This window comes from Nannobrachium achirus (assembly GCF_963921795.1).
Source record: "Nannobrachium achirus genome assembly, chromosome: 1".
In the NCBI taxonomy this organism is placed as follows: domain Eukaryota; kingdom Metazoa; phylum Chordata; class Actinopteri; order Myctophiformes; family Myctophidae; genus Nannobrachium; species Nannobrachium achirus.
This window is the reverse complement of record NC_137810.1, coordinates 63,277,652-63,300,102: the sequence shown is the minus strand read 5'-3', so window position 1 is coordinate 63,300,102 and position 22,451 is coordinate 63,277,652. Positions and strand designations below refer to the sequence as shown.

The window sequence follows — 22,451 nt, the reverse complement described above, 5'->3', positions numbered from 1 at the left end:
ATTAAAATCCATCTGAGTTTGTAAGTGTCTCTCTCTCTCTCTCTCTCTCTCTCTCTCTCTCTCTCTCTCTCTCTCTCTCTCTCTCTCTCTCGCTCTCTCTCTCTCTCTGCCTGAGGAGAGAGGTGCAGTCAAAGTACTAAGGTGCAGTCTTGTGGGGGTGTGGCTTAGTAATGTGTGTGTGTGTGTGTGTGTGTGTGTGTGTGTGTGTGTGTGTGTGTGTGTGTGTGTGTGTGTGTGCGTGCGTGCGTGCGTGCGTGCGTGCGTGCGTGCGTGCGTGCGTGCGTGCGTGTGTGTGTTGAGGAGGTGGTGCAGGAAGTAACATAGTTTTTAGACTATTTTACAAACAAAACAGAACAACATGATGAGACAACGCGTGTAGGGTGAGTTAACATTTGTTTAATGTGTTTAATAAGTAAACAATGAGTCTATAATTAGTGTAGATAGGCCTATGTGTTTATGAAAAAGCTCAAAAGTTTGGTTTTGAAGAGAAATATGCAAGAATATACGCTGGTGGCTTTTGTTTTTCCGCTCTTTCTTCCCAACCTTCCACAGCCTCGAGTGTGTCTCGGGGCATGACATGTAGCCTATACATATATCATGCCGTTGTGATTTTATTATTATTACATTTTATTGAAATTTAGAATAATCTATTTTATCACAAGCGTAGGTATACATGCCTGCATGTGCGACAAATTAATTGTGGCACTAACATACCGTATTTGTATTGACCCATTTATTCATTAAAGGATATTTCACTTTCAAAAAAAGTTTTGGTCGTTTCATCGTCTAATCAGGCTTTTGGGAACACCTTGAACAGATTTTAATTAGCTTGATTCAATATTTAGATATTTGATGTGAATGTTATCAGGTCTATTATGGTTAAAATGGAGTTTGAAGTTACAAGGGTGTGTATGGGGAGGGGCCCTGGACGGGGAGGGCCTGATAACATTTACATCACATATTTAAATACCGAATGAATCAAATTAAAAGCTGTTCATAATTTTATAGGCCTATTTCTCATAATAACACTGCATCATGTTGGTATGTTATTTGTCATTGGAGAGTTAATTATTTATTGGTCCAAAAGCCAGTGCTGTGAGCGTTGGCGTTTTAACAGCTATGACACAACTAGGGCGACCCGAGTAGTGTCTGAAATGCACTGATGAGTTCAGTTCACTACTGTAGTCCACACTACTGGACTATCTGGATCCCTTAAGCAGTAGGGAGTAGAGGACGAGTCCCGCATTTCGGACTTAGACCTTAGACTGTATGTCTGTATGGATGAGAGGAGGGGAGGGAAGCAGATCTACAAGCTCACAAAATGTCACTCTGCAGATCTGCTGCTTTCAGTGCGCAGCACCAGCGCACAGCCAAGTATAGGCTAAATCATATTTTTGAGGAGATGAGGAGTTAAAAAGGATCCAATTACATTTATTGCCAAACCATTTATTCCAACAAATGGAATACAGTTAAACATAGCGTTAAAGGGCTCACATTCGGAGATGTTCCTTGAATTTTGTCCAAGCAGCTTGCTAGACAAAATCAAAATCCTCAAAGGGATACAATAGCAGTACAATAGCAATACATTGATTGACACATTTTAATCAGCAGACATAAAATCAGCAGGGGCCAGCTCCGAAAGCATCCGTGGATGGGATGCGGAAGGAGATGCAGGCGCGGACGTAGACGGGACGCAGCTAGGAAACGCAGAATATAGGTATACAACTGCGGGCAACCTGTACAGACCAACAATATTTACATAATAGCATAATGTGGGTTAAATTGTCTATAGTGCCGTCCGTTAAAGGGCCAAAAAATAGCAGATCTTCAAGCTCGAGGCAGCGCAAAATTGTAAGCTTATATATATTTCAGATGGCCAAATGTAATGGTTTATAATGGCTACATTTTGTAGGCTAATAATGATCAAAATCTAGAAAGTAACCAGTAACTGCTGAAGTTGTCAAATAATTTGAGTGTAGTAAAAGTAAAATATTTGCCCTAAGATGCAGTGGAGTAGAAGTAAAAGTAGTGGAAATTGGAAATTCTCTTATACCTAAAGGGTACATGAGATACCTAAATTTATGTGGATGCGCATTCACTTGCATGTGCGCAACACGCACTCTACAAAAACACACAGATGTAATATGAATGTGTAATATATATCTAATAAATACAATGTATGGAATTAAACTGCAGCTCTACTGACGAACGGTAATACAGTTTTTTTTAATCTGCTGCTTAATGAATTCATTTCTGAATGGGGTTCAGAAATGTCAGCAGCAGTATAGTGCTTTCGAGGCCGGACTTTCCCACAGGGCGTCCAGGCAATATATTTCCCACATGAACGCACAGGAATGGCACAGAACAGTGCATGCTAGAACCTAGAGTTATAGGCTATAACACGCTCCATTCGCGCCATATAGCCAATTTAATCAAATGGCTATTTGCATAACAAGTTTACCAGTCTGGCAAAATAGAACCAATCCTATTTTTAGAGCATGCGTATCAGGGGCTCACGCTAACCGTGCGGCTGGTGTAGCCGGTATCATTGATTTACATTGGATCTTTCCAAACATGCTGTATGCTTTTACTCCCCGCTCAGTAAATTATATGCACAGACCCGCGTGAAAAGCCTTGGTGTAGTCCGGCCTGTGAGAAGATTCCTCTTACAGCTTTGTAAAGCATTACTTGGGCCGTTCATGCTCTCAACTAGACTTTTTTCATAACCTAGGATACAAGGACATGCAGTATTGTAGTGTGCACAGCCTGACTTGTGTGTTAGGATCCCATAGCCCGAAGGTCGGCTGAGGAAGCCATATTATTGGTTGTTGTTGGTTGTCAGGGCGATATCACAACCAATTGGCGGCGGCCATGCTTTGATACCGTTCCTCCCATGCAGCCTCCGGTCTCGCGTCCCTGTCTCACGGACACGTACGCATTCGGAGCCTCCCTCGATAAAATCACAAGTATTTGAGCCTATGCCAGACTCATCAGACTCGGATCCAAGACAAGCAGTGCTATAGTGAATGCAAGCCATATTTAAAGAAGCCTCCCTTACAGAGTGTGAGCTCTGATTGGAGTATGACGGTGTGATGTAATGACCAGCAGATCTGTGAATGAGGAATAGGAAAGGAGCTGACTGACAGCTGACTACAGCTAGGCGGGCGAGACTCTTGTGTCCTGCGTAAACTCACGCTAAAGCATTCATCAATGAGATAAAAACACAGCTCTGTGTGTGTGTGTGTGTGTGTGTGTGTGTGTGTGTGTGTGTGTGCATGCGTGCACGTGTGTCTCATTTCCTCTTCTTAAAGTTTCAACACAACTGAAGTAAAGACAAGACATAATTAATGAATCTCAGTATGATGTGTTGACAAAGGGTTATTAAAATGTCTCCCCTCTGTCACTCAGGTTGAAGAGCTCATCACTACATGTCTGGATGACATCTAACAGTGAATGTCTTCTCATCACCTCCAGCTGAACCCAGACAAGACTGAGCTCTGTCAAGGTGACAACCACATAGCCAAATATCATAGGCGGCGGGTAATGCAGCCTTCCCAAATGCTATCTGGGTATTTTATAATTTATATATAAAATATGTGCGCAGCATTATATAGACTGCTTTGTGTGTGTGTGTATGTTGTTGCTGCAGCCCCCTATAGTGATGATCAGGTGTTAATTCAGCAAGGCTAAATTGGTGGTCGGGCTCTGATTTGGGTCGGTCATATGGTTGATATAACCTAATATGCGTCATGCACTGACCTGTCTGGTGTGTGTAACAGTGGCACTGACTGGCACTGTGTGTGTGTGTGTGTGTGTGTGTGTGTGTGTGTGTGTGTGTGTGTGTGTGTGTGTGTGTGTGTGTGTGTGTGTGTGTGTTGTGTGTGTGTGTGTGTGTGTGTGTGTGTGTGTGTGTGTGTGCGCGCGTGTGTGTGTGCGTGTGCATGTGTGTGTGTTCTCGCGCTCGCATTAATGCAGCAGGCACAGAGAATGTCCCAAACTCTGAGGTAAATTGTGCTGTTATGGTTTTATTAGACGTGGCTTGTGGCGCAATGTTCCCCACTACTGTCCCTTGCATTGGCTTGTCTGTTTTGCGGCGCTGTGTGTAATTGCCTCGTCCATCCAACAAACGCACATCTCCCAAGTAAAGCCTGACTTATACTTCAAAGTACGACGTGTTGCATGCCAAAAGTGGCTAATCTACTAGCTCACGACGCGCGACACGTTGTGAGCTTGCAGATTGTCTATTTTGGAAACTCACAGGAAACTTTGCTATAGGACAAGGCTAAATTGCACAGCAATATTATTTCATAACCTACACGTAGTCTGGTCTTAATAAATGTCCTCCCTTTTGATTTTGAAACAGAAACCTTGTTGTTATTATGACATCTTTATCCTTTCTAATACTATTACTTGTTATTATGGTAACATGTCATTAGGTCGAACACCCTTTGGATCGACCACCAAACTCTAACCCAAACCCTAATCCTAACCTCAGTAAAACTATGCCTAACTCTAACCCTAACCCTAAACCTATCCTCAGTAACCACAACGCGGGTGATTATCTAACCTGTCGACGCTCACTGGTGATTATCTAACCTGTTGACGCTCACGGGTGATTATCTAACCTGCCGACGCTGTTCGACCCAACGGGAGTTCGACCTATGGGGCAGTCCCCATTATTAGTTCATATTTCATGATCAGTCGTTTCAAATTTCATCCAGGAACTGTATATAAATTGGTCAAATTATGCTAAATAACTCATTGTTGCGACATTATGTGAAGAAACTTTTTTATAGCCTCTCCAAACGTTTGGCTCAACTGCCGCCTATGCCAAATATGGTTGGTAATTCGCGGCAGCAGAGCCCGCAAGTAGGGTGATGATAGCTGGTGGTGACATCACCGAGAAGGTGAAGGTATAATGTCAGCTACATACCCACCTACGTCAGACAGCTATCATCACCCTACTTGTGCACTCTGCTGGCGGAAGTAACTGTACACTCTATAGACCAGGGGTCTTCAACAGGGGATCCGGGACCCCTAGGGGGTCCTCAGAGTTACTGCAGGGGGGCCTCCAAATCTTTGTGTGATAGAAGCTTTTTTTCTCCTTTTTTATATTAACCACTTGAACCCTATAGTGTCCATATCCTGAGAACTTTAGCCAAAAATAGCAGATCTACAAGCTACAAGTTATGAGTAGTCTTTTTGAGCGTTGACGTTGTAGTTTTATGACTCAAAAGACTCTGATCGAGGCTTTAGTAGCAAAGCTTTGCTTTACTTCTTGCTCATGGCATCGACCAGCCGCCCAAGGACTGAAAGGAAGCCTTGTTGGAATAAAGCATTCTCTCTAGCTTCTTGCCGTCGTATTTCCATTTCTTGTTCTCTGAGAGCAGCCTCTTCCAGCCTGGACCGTTCCATCGCCTCCGCACGTGCAGCAGCATCTTCCAACCTGGCCTTCTCCATCATCTCCAACTGCTCTCTCTGCAACTCTTTTTCATGGTCCAGCTTCTCCTTCTCCATCGATTTCATTGCCTCAAGGAATTCCACATCACGAGATCTTTTGCCTAAATTAATAAAGACAAAAAGGAGATTGTTATTATGCAATTCAAATGTTTGATCCTCACTATACCACTGTTATTGTGTCCATAACATTAAGATAAGACAACAGCCCTTTATTGATATTTCAAGGGAAAAGGGGAAAAAGACTGAATGAACCAGTTAAGCCCCATAAAAATGTGGTGAAAATAGCAGATCTACAGCCTCACAATGTCTCACACTGTGAAGCATTGTGAGTTTGTAGATTAGCCATTTTCACAGTCTATTGATATATCATTTTAATATACCTGCTATACAAAGCAATGCAATGTTTTCTAGATGGAAAGAGGGGTCTAACATGGGTTCTATTTACAATTTACGGTTTGGGTCAGTACATGTGATAAGAAAGGTTAAAAATAAAGCCCATGGGACATTATTTCAGCCTGGTACCTGGCAGAATAAAAAATGAAAAGAATACCCTATGCAAGTGGAACCCTCTTTCCATCATTGCTCTTTGTACTTAAGAATACTTCAGTATTTTAACTGAAGTACAAATTTGAGATACTTTAACTTGAATAATATAATAATTACTGGGTACAAGTACTGGGTTCTGAGTATAGGTATATATATACAGGGTATAATATGGAAAACATCTATAGTCATGTAGTAGTATGGCTTAAATACAAGTAGGCCTACAGCACAGCATATGCCCTATGGCTAAATCTTACGCTTCTGTGTGGTACTAGTTGATGCTGCAGTTGATCCTGTAGTAGTGGATCCTGTCTCCCCACAACTGCTGGTGCTTGTCTCTCCATCAGACAATGGACTTGCAGGAGAAGATGTGCTTGAGCGAGCGTCTGTCAAATGAAAACGGTGTCAAATTAAACATAAAGGGAAAATTCTGGTCCATCAAATACAGAAGTATTCTAGTGTGTAAGAGCAATGATGGAAAGAGGGTTCCACTTGCATAGGGTATTTATTTATTTTAAATCCTTGAAGTGTATATTTTATTCTGCCATTTACCAGGCTGAAATAATGTCCCATTGGCTTTATTTTTAACCTTTCTCTGTACTGACCCAAACCGTAAATTGTTAATAGAACCTCTCTTTCCATCTAGAAAACATTGCATTGCTTTGTATAGCAGCCAGGTATATTAAAATGATATATCAATAGCCAGTGAAAATGTCTAATCTACAGACTCACAATGCACTGCAGTGTGATATATTGTGATGCTGTAGATCTGCTATTTTCACCACATTTTTAATGGGGCTTAACTGGTTTATTCATAGTGTCTTTTTCCCCTTCTCCCTTTAAATATCAGTCATGGGCTGTCTTATCTTAATGTTATGGACACAATAACAGTGGTATAGTGAGGATCAAACATTTGAATTGCATAATAACAATCACCTTTTTGTCTATATTCATTTAGAAAAAATACAGATAGATATAGATCTAAACAGCTGTGCTGTTTATATAAATGCAGCCCATTCACTGCACTGCACTCCAAAACGAATATAACACTAACTACACTAACTACTGTCCAGATATGATATGCTTCTTGATATGCTTACCTCTTTGCGTTTCGATGGGTTCGTCGTTTGCTATCGCTTGTAGCAATGCTGTTGCAGACTCCACAACGTTGCTGGAGCCTGCATACACCGGGCGGGGCCCCAAAATAGCATCCAACGCATCATACCACTTGTTGGTTTTTCGGTTGGCACCACTTTTACTGTTATGGTCCTTTATTTTCTTGTAGTCCTGCTTCATTTTCTTTATTTTTTCGCGGCACTGTTTGCTTGTGCGCTCAACACCCATTTCAGAAAGACGACGGGAGATTTGTTTAAAAATCTTCTCGTTGCGGACGGCTCCTTCTAGCTCCTTCTGTATGTTTTCTTCTCCCCATACGCAAACCAGAGCCTGTATTTCATTATTTGTCCAATGTGTAGTGTTGTGGTTATCGTCTGGCGTCGCGTCCATAGTGTTTCTGTGTGTTAATATCTGTTTATTTATCTCATCTGTCGGAATAGGTTTTTAAAAATGGCGCTGTTGTGTTGTCAGAGGTTTGTTTCTCCCCGTTCTCCTCGGTGCGACGGTGTCGTCACCTCCGCTCGACCAATCGAGAGCAGCAGCGCTGCTGGCCCCGCCCATAGGTTCCCAGAACTCAAGTTTTAGTTCTGCCTCAGGAGCAGGGCTGAAAAAAGGTTCTAGGAGGTTCCAGGAACCTCGTCTGGAACCGGGCCGTTCGCAATGGAAACAAAACCAGAACCAAAAAAATAGGTTCTGGTTCCTGAAAGTTCTGGTTCCAGCTTGCAGTGGAAAAGCGCCTATTGTCACTCACAGTGAGAAACTGTAGGCTCAGGGATTGTTTAGTGATGCCAGTCGCACACGCTCACAGCGGCTTGCTACCATGTTGCCCCCTGTTCATAGCACTTGGACTGGAGAAAAGGATCCAGCCAGACAGGAAAACGCCTGTATTTCTCATCATTCTTTGTAACCCAGTCAGTCAGTAAAACACCTCGCCACGAGCCTGGAAGTTACTCACAACTTAATTCCTAACATGTCCGTACTCTTCTCTCTCTCTGTCCATATTCCACGTCGCGCTCTCCTTTTTACAGTCCTCACTCTTACGTCCACCAAACATACTCACATAATGGAGAATAAGCAAGTGAATGACTCCTTTTAATATCTTTCTTTAGCCTTCTGGCATACAAAGCTACAGCAGCTGCAGAAGCTCTGTTTTGTTTACAATGGAATGAATCGAAAAATGATAGTAGCGTCGGGGAGGCGCGCAACGCGGGAGGGGGGAGCCGAGCGTGGCAAGATCTTCTCTCAGGGCCTTCCACACACAACAAGCAGAACCTCAAACAGCTAAATGTTGTTGTGTTCTCACTGCTTATTGTGCGTGTGTGTGGGTGTGCATTTACTTCTTCTGATCTATTTTATTAATCCTAACAGGTTGAATAAAAATCAACATGGAGACAGAGGAGGAGAGAAGAGACAGACCAGGGTCTCCTACAGTGACGAGGGGCTGGACTTCAGACTTCACGAATGAACCTGGACCTTCTCATACACAGTATGTCAATCTTTCTATACAATATACCAACACATTCTCCCCCCCAAGGTGTCAGATACCTGATGCCCTGTCAAGTACCCTACTGCTTCAAGTAGGGGACGCCACTGGTATGCCTACTGCTTCAACTATAGGGGACGCTTCGGGTATGCCTAGTGGTCTAAAAAAAAAAACAATCATATTATAATGAATGCAAAATGATTCAAAGCATAGACTATTTAGTTCATAGCTTCATTAGCTTCATAGCTTCCTGAGATTGAGGAGGACCGAGGCACGTCGGAAGTACTTGGTATTCAATTCATGGACATAGCAAATACAGGTAGTAACAAAAAACAACATTCAATGCAGTACAGAGTAGGGGAAAAGTGGGGGAGGGTGTAAGGTGTGTGTGTGTGTGTGGGGGGGGGGGGGGGGTAGGGGTGCTCACTTCTCGCCTGTCTGTCGGAGAAGACCCTTAGAAGCTGCATGAGCATATGTACCATGAGCGGCAGCCGTTCGTAACTGGTAAAAAATAAACCTAGCCCAACTTTACTCACCCACTGACCCTTCTTTGTAATTATCTACTGTATACATTTTTTGCACTGTTATTTTTTTTCTGACTATATCTACTGCCATAGTACTGTGTTCTATCCATCGGTCATTCAATGTTATATGAGATACTTAAATGGTTTCCTGTGCAAATAAGCCAAGTGCTTTCTAAGATTTCCTTTTAGTTGACCTTGTACCAGTGAACTGTACCGTCATGAAACTGTACCTTTTCCTATGCAAACTTATAATAAAGTCTTCAATCAATCAATCAATCAATCAATCAATCAATCAATACATCAATGTCTATTATGATTTCTTTACTTATTTTGCAACGACTTGTGTGTACAATACATTTACTTACTTGAGTACTGACTGCACTTAATTGTAGGTATTTATACTTTACTTGAGTATGTACAATTTCCACTACTAGGCCTATCTATTCCGCTGCATCTCGGACCCAAATATTGTATTTTTACTCAACTATTTATCTTAAAACTGTGGTTACTACTTACTTTGCAGTGTGTCGACGGCCTGAGGCTTTGTTCACATAGTTAAGGGATATACCTTTTCGATCCTTAATCATTATTGGGTGTGTTGTGTACTGTAAAATATTGAAATTCTGAGTATAATATAACTGTAATGTACACTACATGTGCGAAACAAAAATAAATGAAATGAAATTATCTGTATCTTATCAGAACCTTATCAACAGAGCCGATTCTGGGCCCACGGGGGCCCTAAGCATGATTTTGCTATGGGGCCTTCCTGCGGGCGCGAGCGTAGCGAGAGCCCCTCGAAAAAATAATATAATTTCTTATTGTTTTTTAATCAATTTTATAATGGGTTTAATTCTGGGTTTTGTATATAAATAGGCCAAATTGCAGAATCGTCATTCTAAGTTATTAACTCGGTTAAACAGTGACTTACACATACAATACATGCAGCAAAATTGGACTTGTTGCCTACCACGGCACCGATTGTTCTAGATATAATGAAGAAAATTTAATCCACAATAAAAATATAATATATCCTATAGATATAGTTATATGAATATAATAATATTTAGGGACTTGTCTTTAATATATAGGCCACAGGCATAGACAGAGACAATGCATGCTGTGAGCTTGTAGATCGGCTATTTTTTTTTTACACACAGTAAAAGATTTTGCTTAAAATGAAAGGGTTAAATTGGAGTGGTTACCATGGTTACTGTGTGTCTAGTGCACGGGCAGTGCTGTAAAGTAACTAAGTAGGCTACACTTACTCAAGTACTGTATTTAAGCACAATTCATTTTCAGGTTATTTTACTTATACTGGAGTATTTCCACATCTCAGCGGCAAATATTGTACTTTTACTCTGGACTTTTACTTGTAACAGAGTATTTCTGCATTGCAGTATTGATACTTTTACTAAGTAAACTAGACCAGGTCAACCTGGTTGTGCCAGACCCCCTGTCTGTCATCATCATTTATGACATCATGCCTTTTGTAGGCATGTCATCATCATGTCATCATCATATATACCCTTTATATAGAAAACCAGGACAGACAGACCGACATTTGCTTATGTAGGCCTACCCATTTCATGGGTCTGGCAAACATGTGAGTACTTTTTCCACTAGTAGTCTACATGGGACACGGCGATACTATTGAGAGTGAGAACGTGCAGAACCCTGCGGTCATAAACCGATTCTCCGCTTTGAAAACTGCGCTTTTTATGACTTAATTACTTTATGACCAGCCTTACACAGAGGCGGAGAAGCCAGAACAGCAGCAGCAACGTGGCTCCGTCGTACAACACAAGTTACAACTGACAGTGCAATTTGAATGTGTGTTTCTGTTTACCTGATCGCTGTTGCTGCAGTTCCGTTTGACGCTTTTTCTTTCTCTCATATCCAGAAAGATAAACGTGCATTGTCAAAGCGAAAGTAAACAAACACTAGACTCTGAAAGGGGGGCGGGGCGGAAACTCCCAAAGATTTCCAGAGTCAAGAAATGTGGTCTCCTTTTTCTTTGTGGCCAATGGGACAATGGCAAAGAGCCGTGACAGCCAATCAGGGACAAGGTTAATCAGAGATGTGTCATTCAGGCTAAGATGGCAGTAGCGCTGGTGTCAAAAGACAGTTTGGTGCGTTCTTTTCTGCAGAGAGGAGGGGGGCGGTGGGGGCCTTTTTGGTCGGGGGCCCTACGCAGACTGCGTAGTCTGCCTATAGGGGGTGCCGGCGCTGCTTATCAAAACCTTATCCAAATAAGAATCCATTTCCCACAATGCTTTGCGGGAAGTGGGCGCTGTTACTGCAGACCAGGGGCTCTGGCGTGATATCTAAATGTAACGGTATGCGTGCAAGTCCCGGAAAAGACGTGCTGTGATTGGCCAGGCGTCATTTGAATGGCAGCCTCGTGAGGCCCCTCCCCTACGCAAAGCTTTTCCTCCACTACTAATACTGACAGAATGCCATTCCCAGCACCTGCCTCGGTGGCTTGGTGGATTTGTCTCTAGTATTCCAACCCATGGGACCGGGGTTCGCATCCTGGTCGTGCCACTCTTTCTTGCTCTACCCCATGGGAGTTTTGTTTATAACATGTACACATAGCGACAATGCGGCTCAAAGGGACTGTAGTGCCTTGGACTGCAGCAGGCCAATCACACGCTGCCAGGGTGGGGCTTGACAGAAAGCCGTGACAAAAAAAATCATGCGGGGCTCTGACTACAAGAGAGACCCCGCCCTGTGGCATCACAGCACACCCCTTCTGTTCTATTAATTGACACTTGAATGCCGTCCCTTTGTCTCATCAAGGCTTCTCTCAGCAGCTTGGCTGCACCTGGCTGCTCGCCTAAAACTTACCTTATGAAAACCTTATGAAAACCTCCTCCATTAAATCTAGCCTTAAGGGAAGCTTCCCATATCAAAACACATGACTTCCATAGGGAATTAATTGAACGGAACCTCCCCCCAGATTTTTGATAAGGGGTAAAACTTAAATATATAATATAGTCATATATCCTTCTCGTCCACAGAGAGAGGGCTTGTGTTCTGATCACACCTGGACTGAAGACGTCCCGTCAAACCACAAGTGGACAAAGTAAGACTGGACACAGTTTGCAATAGCCTAATTATCATTTTTACTGATGTGCATAAATGACAGAAGACAGTCTGGGGGTATTTCATTTATAATGTTCATACACAGGTGTAAGATTGTAAAGTTATGAATGAAGCTGAATGTTTAACATGTCTTCATTCTCTTCTCATAGCAGGTGTGAGTCCGCAGGAGGATTTAAAGGATTATAAGGTCGGTTTGAACCGCCTTGATCGTGTGACATACGTCACTGAAGTGCCCTCCCTCAGCAGCATCTACACAGAGCTCTACATCTCAGTGGGAGAGAGTGAAGGGGTTGATAACCAACATGAGGTCTGGCAGCTACAGACAGCTTCCAAGAAGTCACTCCATGATGAACCAATAAAATCCTGTGACATCTTTAAGCCACTCCTCCTTGGCAGAGAGAAACCCATCAGAAGAGTTCTGACCAAGGGCATCGCTGGCATTGGAAAAACATTCTCTGTGCGTAAGTTCACTCTGGACTGGGCAAAGGGTTTGGAAAATCAAGATTTCATTCTCCTGGTTCCCTTCTCATTCCGGGAGCTGAACTTGGTCAGAAATGAGCAGCACAGTCTTCTCTCACTGATCCATCGTTTCCACCCAGAATTGAAGAAGGTCACAGCAGAGCAGCTCGCAGTCTGGAAAGTTGGCTTCATCTTTGATGGTCTGGATGAAAGCATGATTCAGCTAAAATTCGAGAAGATTCGCATTGGTTCTGAGGTCTTCCACAAAAATGCCATTGTTTCTGATGTCACAGCGACATCATCAGTGGACTTGCTGTTGACGAACCTCATCAAGGGGAATCTGCTCCCCTCAGCCCTCCTCTGGATAACTACCAGACCTGCAGCAGCCAATCAGATCCCTCCGGAATTTTTTGACTTAGTGACAGAAGTGCGAGGATTTACAGACCCCCAGAAGGAGGAGTTCTTCAGGAAGAGATTCAGTGATGAGAACCTGGTCAACAAAATCATCTCACACATAAAGACATCAAAGAGCCTCCACATCATGTGTCACATCCCAGTCTTCTGTTCGATCACTGCTACCGTTCTGGAGGACATGTTGAAGTCAGACGAGACAGAACAGCTGCCCATGACCCAGACTTCAATGTACAGCCACTTCCTGTCGGTCCAGACAAAGAGGAAGAATCTGAAGTATGATGAGCCACACAAGGTAAAGAATGAAGACAAGAAAAAGAAAGCAAAGAAGATGCCCAAGACCATGACAAAGATGTGCAACCACTTCCGGTCGGTCCAGACAAAGAGGAAGAAGTATGATGAGAGTCATGATGTGAATCAACAGCAGCTCATGGAGAAGGACAGGGAGGTTCTTCTGAAGCTGGGCAGGCTGGCGTTTGAACATCTGAATAAAGGTAGCATCATGTTCTACCAAGAAGACCTGGAAGAATGTGGCCTTGATGCAAAAGAAGCCTCGCTCTACTCAGGACTGTGCACAGAGATCTTCAAGAGAGAGAGTGTGCGCTTCCAGAGAACAGTCTACAGCTTTGTTCATCTTAGCATCCAGGAGTTTCTGGCTGCAGTCTACCTGTTCCACTGTTTCACACAGAAGAACAAGAAGGTATTGAAGACGTTCCTGGGAGGCAGGAATGTCAGTTCCTTGGTTGACTTCCTGAAGAGAGTCATGGAAAAGTCCCAGAAGAGTACAAATGGCCACCTGGACCTCTTTGTCCGCTTCATTCATGGCCTCTTACTGGAGTCCAACCAGAGTCTATTAGGAGGCCTGTTGGGTCAGACAGAAAACAGTCCAGAGAGCATCAATAGAGTCATCAACAACCTGAAGAAGATGGCCACTGAAGATCACTCTCCTGAGAGAATGATCAACATCTTCCACTGTTTGATGGAGATGAACGACCACTCAGTATTTCAGGAGATCCAACAGTACCTGAAGTCAGGACCCAGATCAAAGAAAGAACTGTCTCCATCCCAGTGTTCAGCTTTGGCCTTCATGCTGCAGATGTCAGAGGAGGTTCAAGATGAGTTCAACCTGGACACATACAACACATCAGAGACGGGGCGACGGAGACTGATCCCAGCTGTGAGGAACAGCAGAAAGGCTCGGTTAGTATTCATGTGAATAGAATTACTTACTAGAATATTGTCTACCTTCACACCACCACTTTATAACTAGAAATGATGGTTAACATAAAACATTGGTTCTTAAAGTGTGGTCCGGGGTCCCCAAGGGGTCCAGTTCCAGGAGGTTCTCAGTCAGTGGCTAAAAAAACAACTAAGCAAAATAAGTAACATTATGTCAGGTAGCTGATGTACAAGCTCACAATTATGAGGTGCTCATTGCTGCCTTGCAAACAATTATAAATCAGGATTATAACCTAGACCGCTATGGAAAAATAAAAACAAATAGATGTTATGTTTTAGTGCTAGGTTTTATATTGTATATTGCCACATTTTGTCCAACTTAAACAACCAACAAGGTCTGTGCATTGTTTTGGTCAAAGTTGATCCCATGCCAAAGCGCCAGCGCTCGCCCAGCAGTCTGCTGTCACTGATGCACCGGCGCCTAACTCTGTCCCCACTAGGGGGAGCACATGACCAGGGCTCTGACATGACCAAATAAATAGGTCTACAATGCAAGCCTTTCAGAGCTGCACATTAAATAGTTATCCTATTCAACAGTGCCATTTTTAATAGATGGAGAACTATGACAGCAGATTGTATCAAGATATGCATATGCTGCACATCTCGTAGTCACTCATGCAAGTGCAAGACAATATTAATAATAGCCTAGTAAAGAGAAAAGACGCCGGCGATGGCCGATCTCGTCGTTAGCACCTGATAACTGCACAGCAAGCGTTTTATTGGAGCTACAAGCTCTACTCCCACAACGTTATGTGAAAGCCTTGTGATGCGACATAAACCAGCATGAGATAGACAGGCAGATGAGATGATCTACTACTGACTCACTGTATGCTGCTGCGGAGATTCCGAGAGGTTAACGTGCCGTATTTCCAAAGTGTGTTCTTGTTTAAGTCACAGCATGGTTTAAATATCCTATCGTAAATATGAACTGTGGCTAATATATTGTTTTTAATCCATGTGGGTCCGTGTTTCCTTAGTTACACTGGAGTTTCTAACAGCATAACAAAGTGTCATGGCAGCTGGGTTAAGACTGACTTCCTCTAAAATCGGATTTCAAAATAAGAGAAATAAGATACACTTGTAATGATTAGTCAACACACTACTTTTATATTTAGGTCTACTTAAAGGACGTACGTGTTAACGTGCAGTAAGTGACGCCAGAGCTAGGGTCTGACGCTAAATAAATAATTAAATAAAGTTACCGGCAGCAGTACGCAAAAGCGCTTCACGTTGTTTGATCGGCACGCAATATTCCTGCGGCAGATCTGGGGGAGACGTTGCTCCCTTTGCTCCATTGATTAGGCGCCAGTGCACTGATGCTAATGTGCACGTGCCATGTGTGCGACCTCTTTAGGGCGAGGTCGCTTCTCATTAGGGCGTCTTACTAGCCTCGCGTAGCCAGGCTTACTCATCTCCGAAGAGAAAAGCCTGGTGACAATAGAAGGCAGAAAGCGTTCAACTTCCGCCGTAGGAATTTCACCGGAAGCTGTATTTTTTTCACGGTGCCGTGTTCCTGCAAACGTATTCCCTGCACGAAATTAACTCTGGTCTACATCTCCTGCTCCGTCGGTTGCGCTCGCGATAAACAATATACAAACAAAAACATTGATTCAAGCAATGTTACACCTATTCGCTGGGGAATGTAAACAGACCCGCACCGCATGACGTAACGTCCGTTAAACGCAGAATTCCGCTAGAAATCTTGGAACACACCGGAAGGCATATTGTCTACAGGGTGGCGTCTTACTGGTTTATATTATTAAACAAATAAATGTTATGTTTTAGTGCTAGGTTTTATATTGTATATATTCACTGAAATATTCACTGTATTGTAACTAACAGCAACAGCTTTAATTATCTGCATAATAAAGAACAAAATGTAAAATTTAGAACAAATTAATGTATAGTGCTTTTTGACCAAAGGGTGGCGCTATATGAAAGGTTATGGGGTCACTTCATCAGTAGTGTTAATTCTCCAGGGAGCATCAATGTGCTCCATAAGTTTCATGACAATCCTCACAGATTTTCACACATCATGTGTGCAAGTGAACATTTTGGCTAAAGTCAGTAAAAGCAGTCGTGTGGGGAGAATAAAAGCAATCAACACAGTCTTTATTGCGACTGTAGGTCGCTACTTAGTATGAAAACCTCCAGCTCATGTCTGTCTGTCTGTCCATCACACCTCATCACACCTTTGTTAGTTGACTTCATTGACAGTGAATTTGGTCTAATCGGTTTGATTTAACATTGTATCTTTACAGACTTGCTGGCTGTGACCTCAAAAAGACAGACTGGGAAGTTGTGGCTTCAGCTCTCAGCTCTAATCCTTCACATCTAACAGAACTGGACCTCAGTGGGACCAACCTGGACCATTTATCCATGGAGCTGATCTCTGCTGGACTAAAGAGTCCACACTGTAGACTGCAAACCCTAAGGCCAGAATAATTTACCACCATTATGTGTATTAGTTTAGTTTTATCATTTATTATGAGATTATAATAATGTGGCGAGACTTTATTTGAGAATTATTGAGTGTGAATACGTTTATTGAAGTTTATTGAAAATGTTCTGGCGTAGGATGCAATCCTCTTTTCCAGATTCAACACAATATACATATTTTCTTTAAAAAGAATGAGATATTCATATTTATATTCACAATTCACATTGTACTACCTTGCAGCCCACCCCCTCACTCACACATCCCACCCCACAAACACATCCGTAACCCACGTACAATCCTACAGTACCTATACATAAAATACATATACATGCATATTAATTTCATATTTTACATAACTTTTTTTCATCCCTTTGTTTACCAGTCTGTGGAACTACAAACTAGCCCTATAATAATTAGTCTATTGTTGACCAGCATTTGTCAAGTCGGGAAGTTCAGCATTCAGAACGCTTTATAATACAACACAAAAAACTTTCTACAGTACCCTAGTAGCTAGGTTCTAAAAACATTGGGTTGTGACCCATTTGTGGGTCACCGACACATTTTTATGGGTCCCTTAATTTTTTCCTACATTTTGTTTTTAATTATTATTATTAATTCAAAACATTTTCAAAAATCATTCCCAAAAAAGCTAATATTTTCATGAAGAAAAAAAAGAATGTAATATAAAAAAAATCTGAGAAATTCTATAAATTATAAAACAAATGTTTAAGTAGTGATTATAGCCAATCTACAAGCTCACAACGATGTGCGAAGCAACACATTGTGAGCTTGTAGATCTGCTGTTTTCACTAGTTTGGGGTTTCACTAGTTTGGGTCCCGGGCAAACGTCTCTTTTGGGTCACAGCCTGAACTGTTTTGGAAACACTGTTCTAATCTAAACAATAAGAAAGTATGTTTACAGTTGTTGCACAGACTAACTCCTTCACTGCCAGGGTTATTTTCTGACTGTGTGCAAAAACTGTCAGCCTTTTTGAGAATTTACACTGATCTTTCAGGACCAATAGAATATTGTGTGCTATGAATAAAGGGACAATAGCTCTAAAGGAAGATCTACCCCTCTACTTTCCAACAAAAGAATGTGCTATATGAAAGGTTGTGGGGTCACTTCATCAGTAGGGTTAATTCATCAGGGAGCATCAATGTGCTCCATCAGTTTCATGACAATCACATTAGATTTTCACACATCATGTGTGCAAGTGAACATTTTGGCATAAAGCTAGAAGAAAGACCATTTGAACACTAATCAGTTGGGGTCAACCTCTGGGGAGCATGAACGGTTCACAGTCTATATTAATGTTATAACTTTCAACATACAGTACAGTATGTTGTTGTTTATGATGTTCATGTAGCTCTCATTGTGCAACATATTGTGAGCTTGTAGATCTGCTTATTTGGCTAAATGTTCAGCCCAGAATAGGGTCATAGGCCATATGGTGACGCTCTACCTTACACCATTTGTGACTAGACTAGATAGAAGATCTCTTAGTTGACTTCATTGACAGTGAATGTGGTCTAATCGATTTGATTTTACATTTAATCTTTACAGACTCAATGGATGTGACCTCAAAAGGACTGACTGGGAAGTTTTGGCTTCAGCTCTCAGCTCTAATCATTCACATCTAACAGAACTGGACCTCCGTGGGACCAAACTGGACGATTCATCCATGGAGCTGATCTCTGCTGGACTAAAGAGTCCACATCGTAGACTGCAGACACTAAGGTCAGAATAATTTACCACTATTATTTGTATTATTTTAGTTTTATTTTTTTTACCAGTAAGACGCCCTAAGGGCGATGTCGCTCCAGACGGAATTCACACAGGACGGAATTGATTTGCTAATGTGATTCGAATTGTCTTTGGTTGTTTTTAAGTTGGTCAAAATGGAGACAAAATATTTCCCCAAATATGGATATGACCAACATCTGACATAGATGCATTCCCAGATATGGGCTTACTATTGATGACATCAGGGATCTCCATATATGGGCATAAAAGGAATTCTGTGGTTCCCCTAACAGGTCATCATGGTATGTGATGTCACAACAATGTGATGTCACAACAATGTCACCACAGGCATTGTCAAATATGGGTCAACAATGTGATGGAGCACTAGAAGCTTGCATGTGAAGCTTATCCTCAAGCTAGCACCTCTGCCCCATTGAACTCAATAATCTTACTCTATGCAGAATGACTAAAGGTTTAATGCTGTTGGTACAACATAAGTTCAGGAGGAAAGACCACACCAGAGACTATCTCCTCTCCCTCGTAATCGCCTCCAATCTGTCTGACTTCTACTCCTCCCATTGATAACAACTCCTCCCCCTCCCTTATCTTCTCCTATCAGGCTAATCAAGGGCAGTATTTATACCTGGCCATGTCCCACAGCATTCATAGTAGTCTAGAAAATTTCCTATTTATAGTCTGGATTGTTTATCTATAAATAAATACATTAATAAATAAATAATAAAGTAGCACTAGAACTATAGTGTGTTGCAGTCTGTTGGGCAACCACACTAATAATAGTATCAGGTAGTGGAGACTAGCCGCGGTCACCGCCTCCTAGCAATTCATTTTCAGCGGGAGGCGGGCGGCTTTTTCAGCCGCGCAGCGACGTTTTGGGGCGGCGAGGAGAGCGGGCGCGGTCCCGTGAAATCCCCCGCGAGCGTGCTCGTTTGTGCATGCGTACGCGGGCGGTGAGAGATGGATTGTGTTCATCTTTGTGAAATACCGCGCAGCGTTTACTCACTGAACGAGTGTGTTTGTGTTTCACCGCGGTGCGGCCATCGCTGATCCTAGCGGCAGCCCCGACGGCAACCGCCTGTAGTGTGTAGGGCACCTTAGACATTGATTCATTGTTGTTCTACTTCCTACAGTGTGAAACATGGAGGAGGAGAACTCTGGCTTAATCCGCAACTCTTTAAAAGTGAGTATCTGTCTCTGTCTGGCTGTATGTCTATCTGTATGTCTGTCTGTCTGTCTGTATGTATGTCTGTCTGTCTGCCTGTCTGTATGTCTGCCTGTCTAGCTGTCTGTCTGACAGGGTTCCCCCAGGCCTCTATCCATGGCTAGGGATGGGTATCGTTAAGATTTTAGCGATTCCGATTCCGGTTCTGCTTATCGATTCGATTCCTTATCGATTCTCAGCCCCCTCGCCATGCTGGGGGCTGGTCAGAAATAGTGGCCAATGGTCTTTTCTACCTCCTCCACTCCTTATTCTCCTCCTGTCATTTTCTTCTTTTTCAAGAGAGGTTTTGGGTTATTTTTATTACTGTTTCGGGTGCTTATTTCCCGCACAACGGTGTAACAAGTAGCTGTTTACTAGTTATTTTAGCACACAGTGCAACACACAGCACGCATGCACACACACACACAGTCACTCACTCAACACACACTACAACATCAGGTATTATTTTTGTAATGGTTTTCTACAGTTTTTTATTCCCCATATACAACGGTGTTAGTTTGCAACAATGAGCCTACAGACAGTTTCTAGTTCTCAAATAAATAGACTTTGTTGTGCCATCAAAGCGGGATTTATTTGAAAACAAAATTTAAATTCAACTTCCCTTCCAACTGGAGGTGGCAAGGTGACCATGTGATAATCAAACACCTTGTTTCAACATAGTGTATTCCCCAAAGTCAAATACATTATTGTTTTAATATAGCTCTGTGTGTGTATATATCTTAAAAAGCACCCTCAGCACCCCCCTTGCAGCGCCCCTGTAGCCTAACCAGGGGTGCTGAAGCACCCTCAGCAACCCCCTTCCAGCGCCCCTGTACCCTACTCTATAACATCGGTAGCGAAGCTCGCGAAGCTCGCGGAGCTGCTGCTGTACACAGCTAAAGCAGAAGCACTGTCTTCTACAGTTTGGATCAAAGGATTTACATGCTTTTCTTTCTTGCACATGTGATTTATAGGGGAGCATTTAGCAACATAGAGCACATTGGACATGTAGCCAGGGCACTCTAGCTCGGACACAGAATGGCGGGAGACTTGTCCGTTCATGCAGTGAGCTTGAGTAACAACTTAACTAGGAAAGCTGACGCCTCATTATCAAAACATGAACATTCTTGTGATATATACAGCCAGACTTTAGAACGCCTCTGTTTAGACAACATGTTGGCTGCGTCTAAACAAGGCAGTGCGTCGCGTGTGTGATGTCATCGCGCATATGCAGGAATCGATAGCAGAATCGTTAAGGACTTTGGCTCCACGGGGAACCGGGGAACCGGTTCTCAACAAGAACCGGTTCTCGATACCCATCCCAGACCATGGCCCCCTGCTTTTTCCCTCTACACCAAATCTGTTAGCTGAATAGGCATTCAAACTTGCCATTTTGAATCCAAATAGGTCATCTGTGTAAATCGTTCATCCGCTGAGAAAATGGTGTTGTGTCGTCTGTAAAGGCTGCATTGGTCAACAAGCATACAATTACCAAGTAAACAGATGTTTTTGTGGAACTTCAAAAAATAAAACCTGTGTTGACTAATCATGATATGTTAAAACTAATCATGGTCTTATTTTGAAATCCCTAATAAAATGCACTGCGCCTTCCTCGTACCCCTCTCTCATTCACTTAACTCCGCAGCTGACAGCTAACGACGAGCATGTAGCTGCCGTCAGCACCCAGCGCTGCAGAATGCGTCGCTTGTTAGGATCATTTGCTCCAGCTTTGGGCATTGGGTCTTCCAACAGTTTTGGTTGACAAAGAAATGGCAGTAGTTTTTTAGCAATACTTGATGCTACAGAGCATGCCAGATATCCCAACCTGGAGATTTTCATTTCCGGGTGGACCCATGTGCACTCGCGTACACCCGTTCAGATTTTTCCAAGGAAATTATTCATTTTTTAAAGTTAAAAACGGTTCTGCACGGCAACAGAAATATGCTTAATATAATGCATGTCTTACCTATTTGGCAGAAAGTTCACTGACTCTCATTTCTTGAATTTGCGTGCGTTTCAACTGAATGTTTAGTGTGCAACCAGGCACAACACTGCCTTGCGTCACGCAGCTCTAAGTCCACCACCAGCACTGTTGTCGTCAGCCGACAACAGCAGACCGAAAAAAGAACCCGACAGTTGTAAATTACTGTTATTTTATTCATATTAAGCAAGAAGATCAGTCATCACGCAAACAACCTGTATGTTTATCAGCTGATTATACGCCGCTTTTGCCTCTCGACCGGATCCTGCTATTCTAACGCATATTGGTCCGCATTTGTGTGAGCGGTCGCCATTTCCGGGAGTTTTGCTGCCGCTTGCGGAGTCGCGGTTATCCGGGAGCCGGTGCTAATTTCCGGGAGACTCCCGTATCTTCAGGGAGAATTCGGTTATGCTAATGAGTGCTAAGTGCTAACAATAAATGTATTCTATATAATGGATTTCACTGGTTACAATGTAGATATGTTTCTCGATTAGTGGGACTCTAATGACCACCATTTTTTTAAACCTATCAACATCACTGCATTATGTTAGATTTATTAGATATTATATTGATATTATAGCTATTTTATTTTTTGCGACCGCAGGGAGCAGTTTGGTGTGAAAACCTGCAGCAGTTGTGTCACGCTGTCACACTGCTGTTACTCTAAGCTGTTACTCTTGCATGTCACAGGCGCTTGCTGTAACTAGACCTGTAATAATGT

At 42.6% G+C, this 22,451-nt stretch overlaps 1 protein-coding gene across 1 annotated transcript; it reads left to right on the top strand.

Moving 5' to 3' along the window:
- Window positions 1-8,504: 8,504 nt before the first annotated feature.
- Window positions 8,505-19,154, top strand: LOC308289305 (protein NLRC3-like; the record flags this gene model as incomplete). The annotated part of the gene is made up of 5 exons (XM_080730953.1): window positions 8,505-8,605; window positions 12,478-13,399; window positions 13,484-14,304; window positions 16,605-16,759; window positions 19,150-19,154. The coding sequence occupies 5 exons, from the start codon at window positions 8,505-8,507 to the stop codon at window positions 19,152-19,154; spliced, it is 2,004 nt and encodes a 667-aa protein (XP_080587079.1).
- Window positions 19,155-22,451: the final 3,297 nt, after the last annotated feature.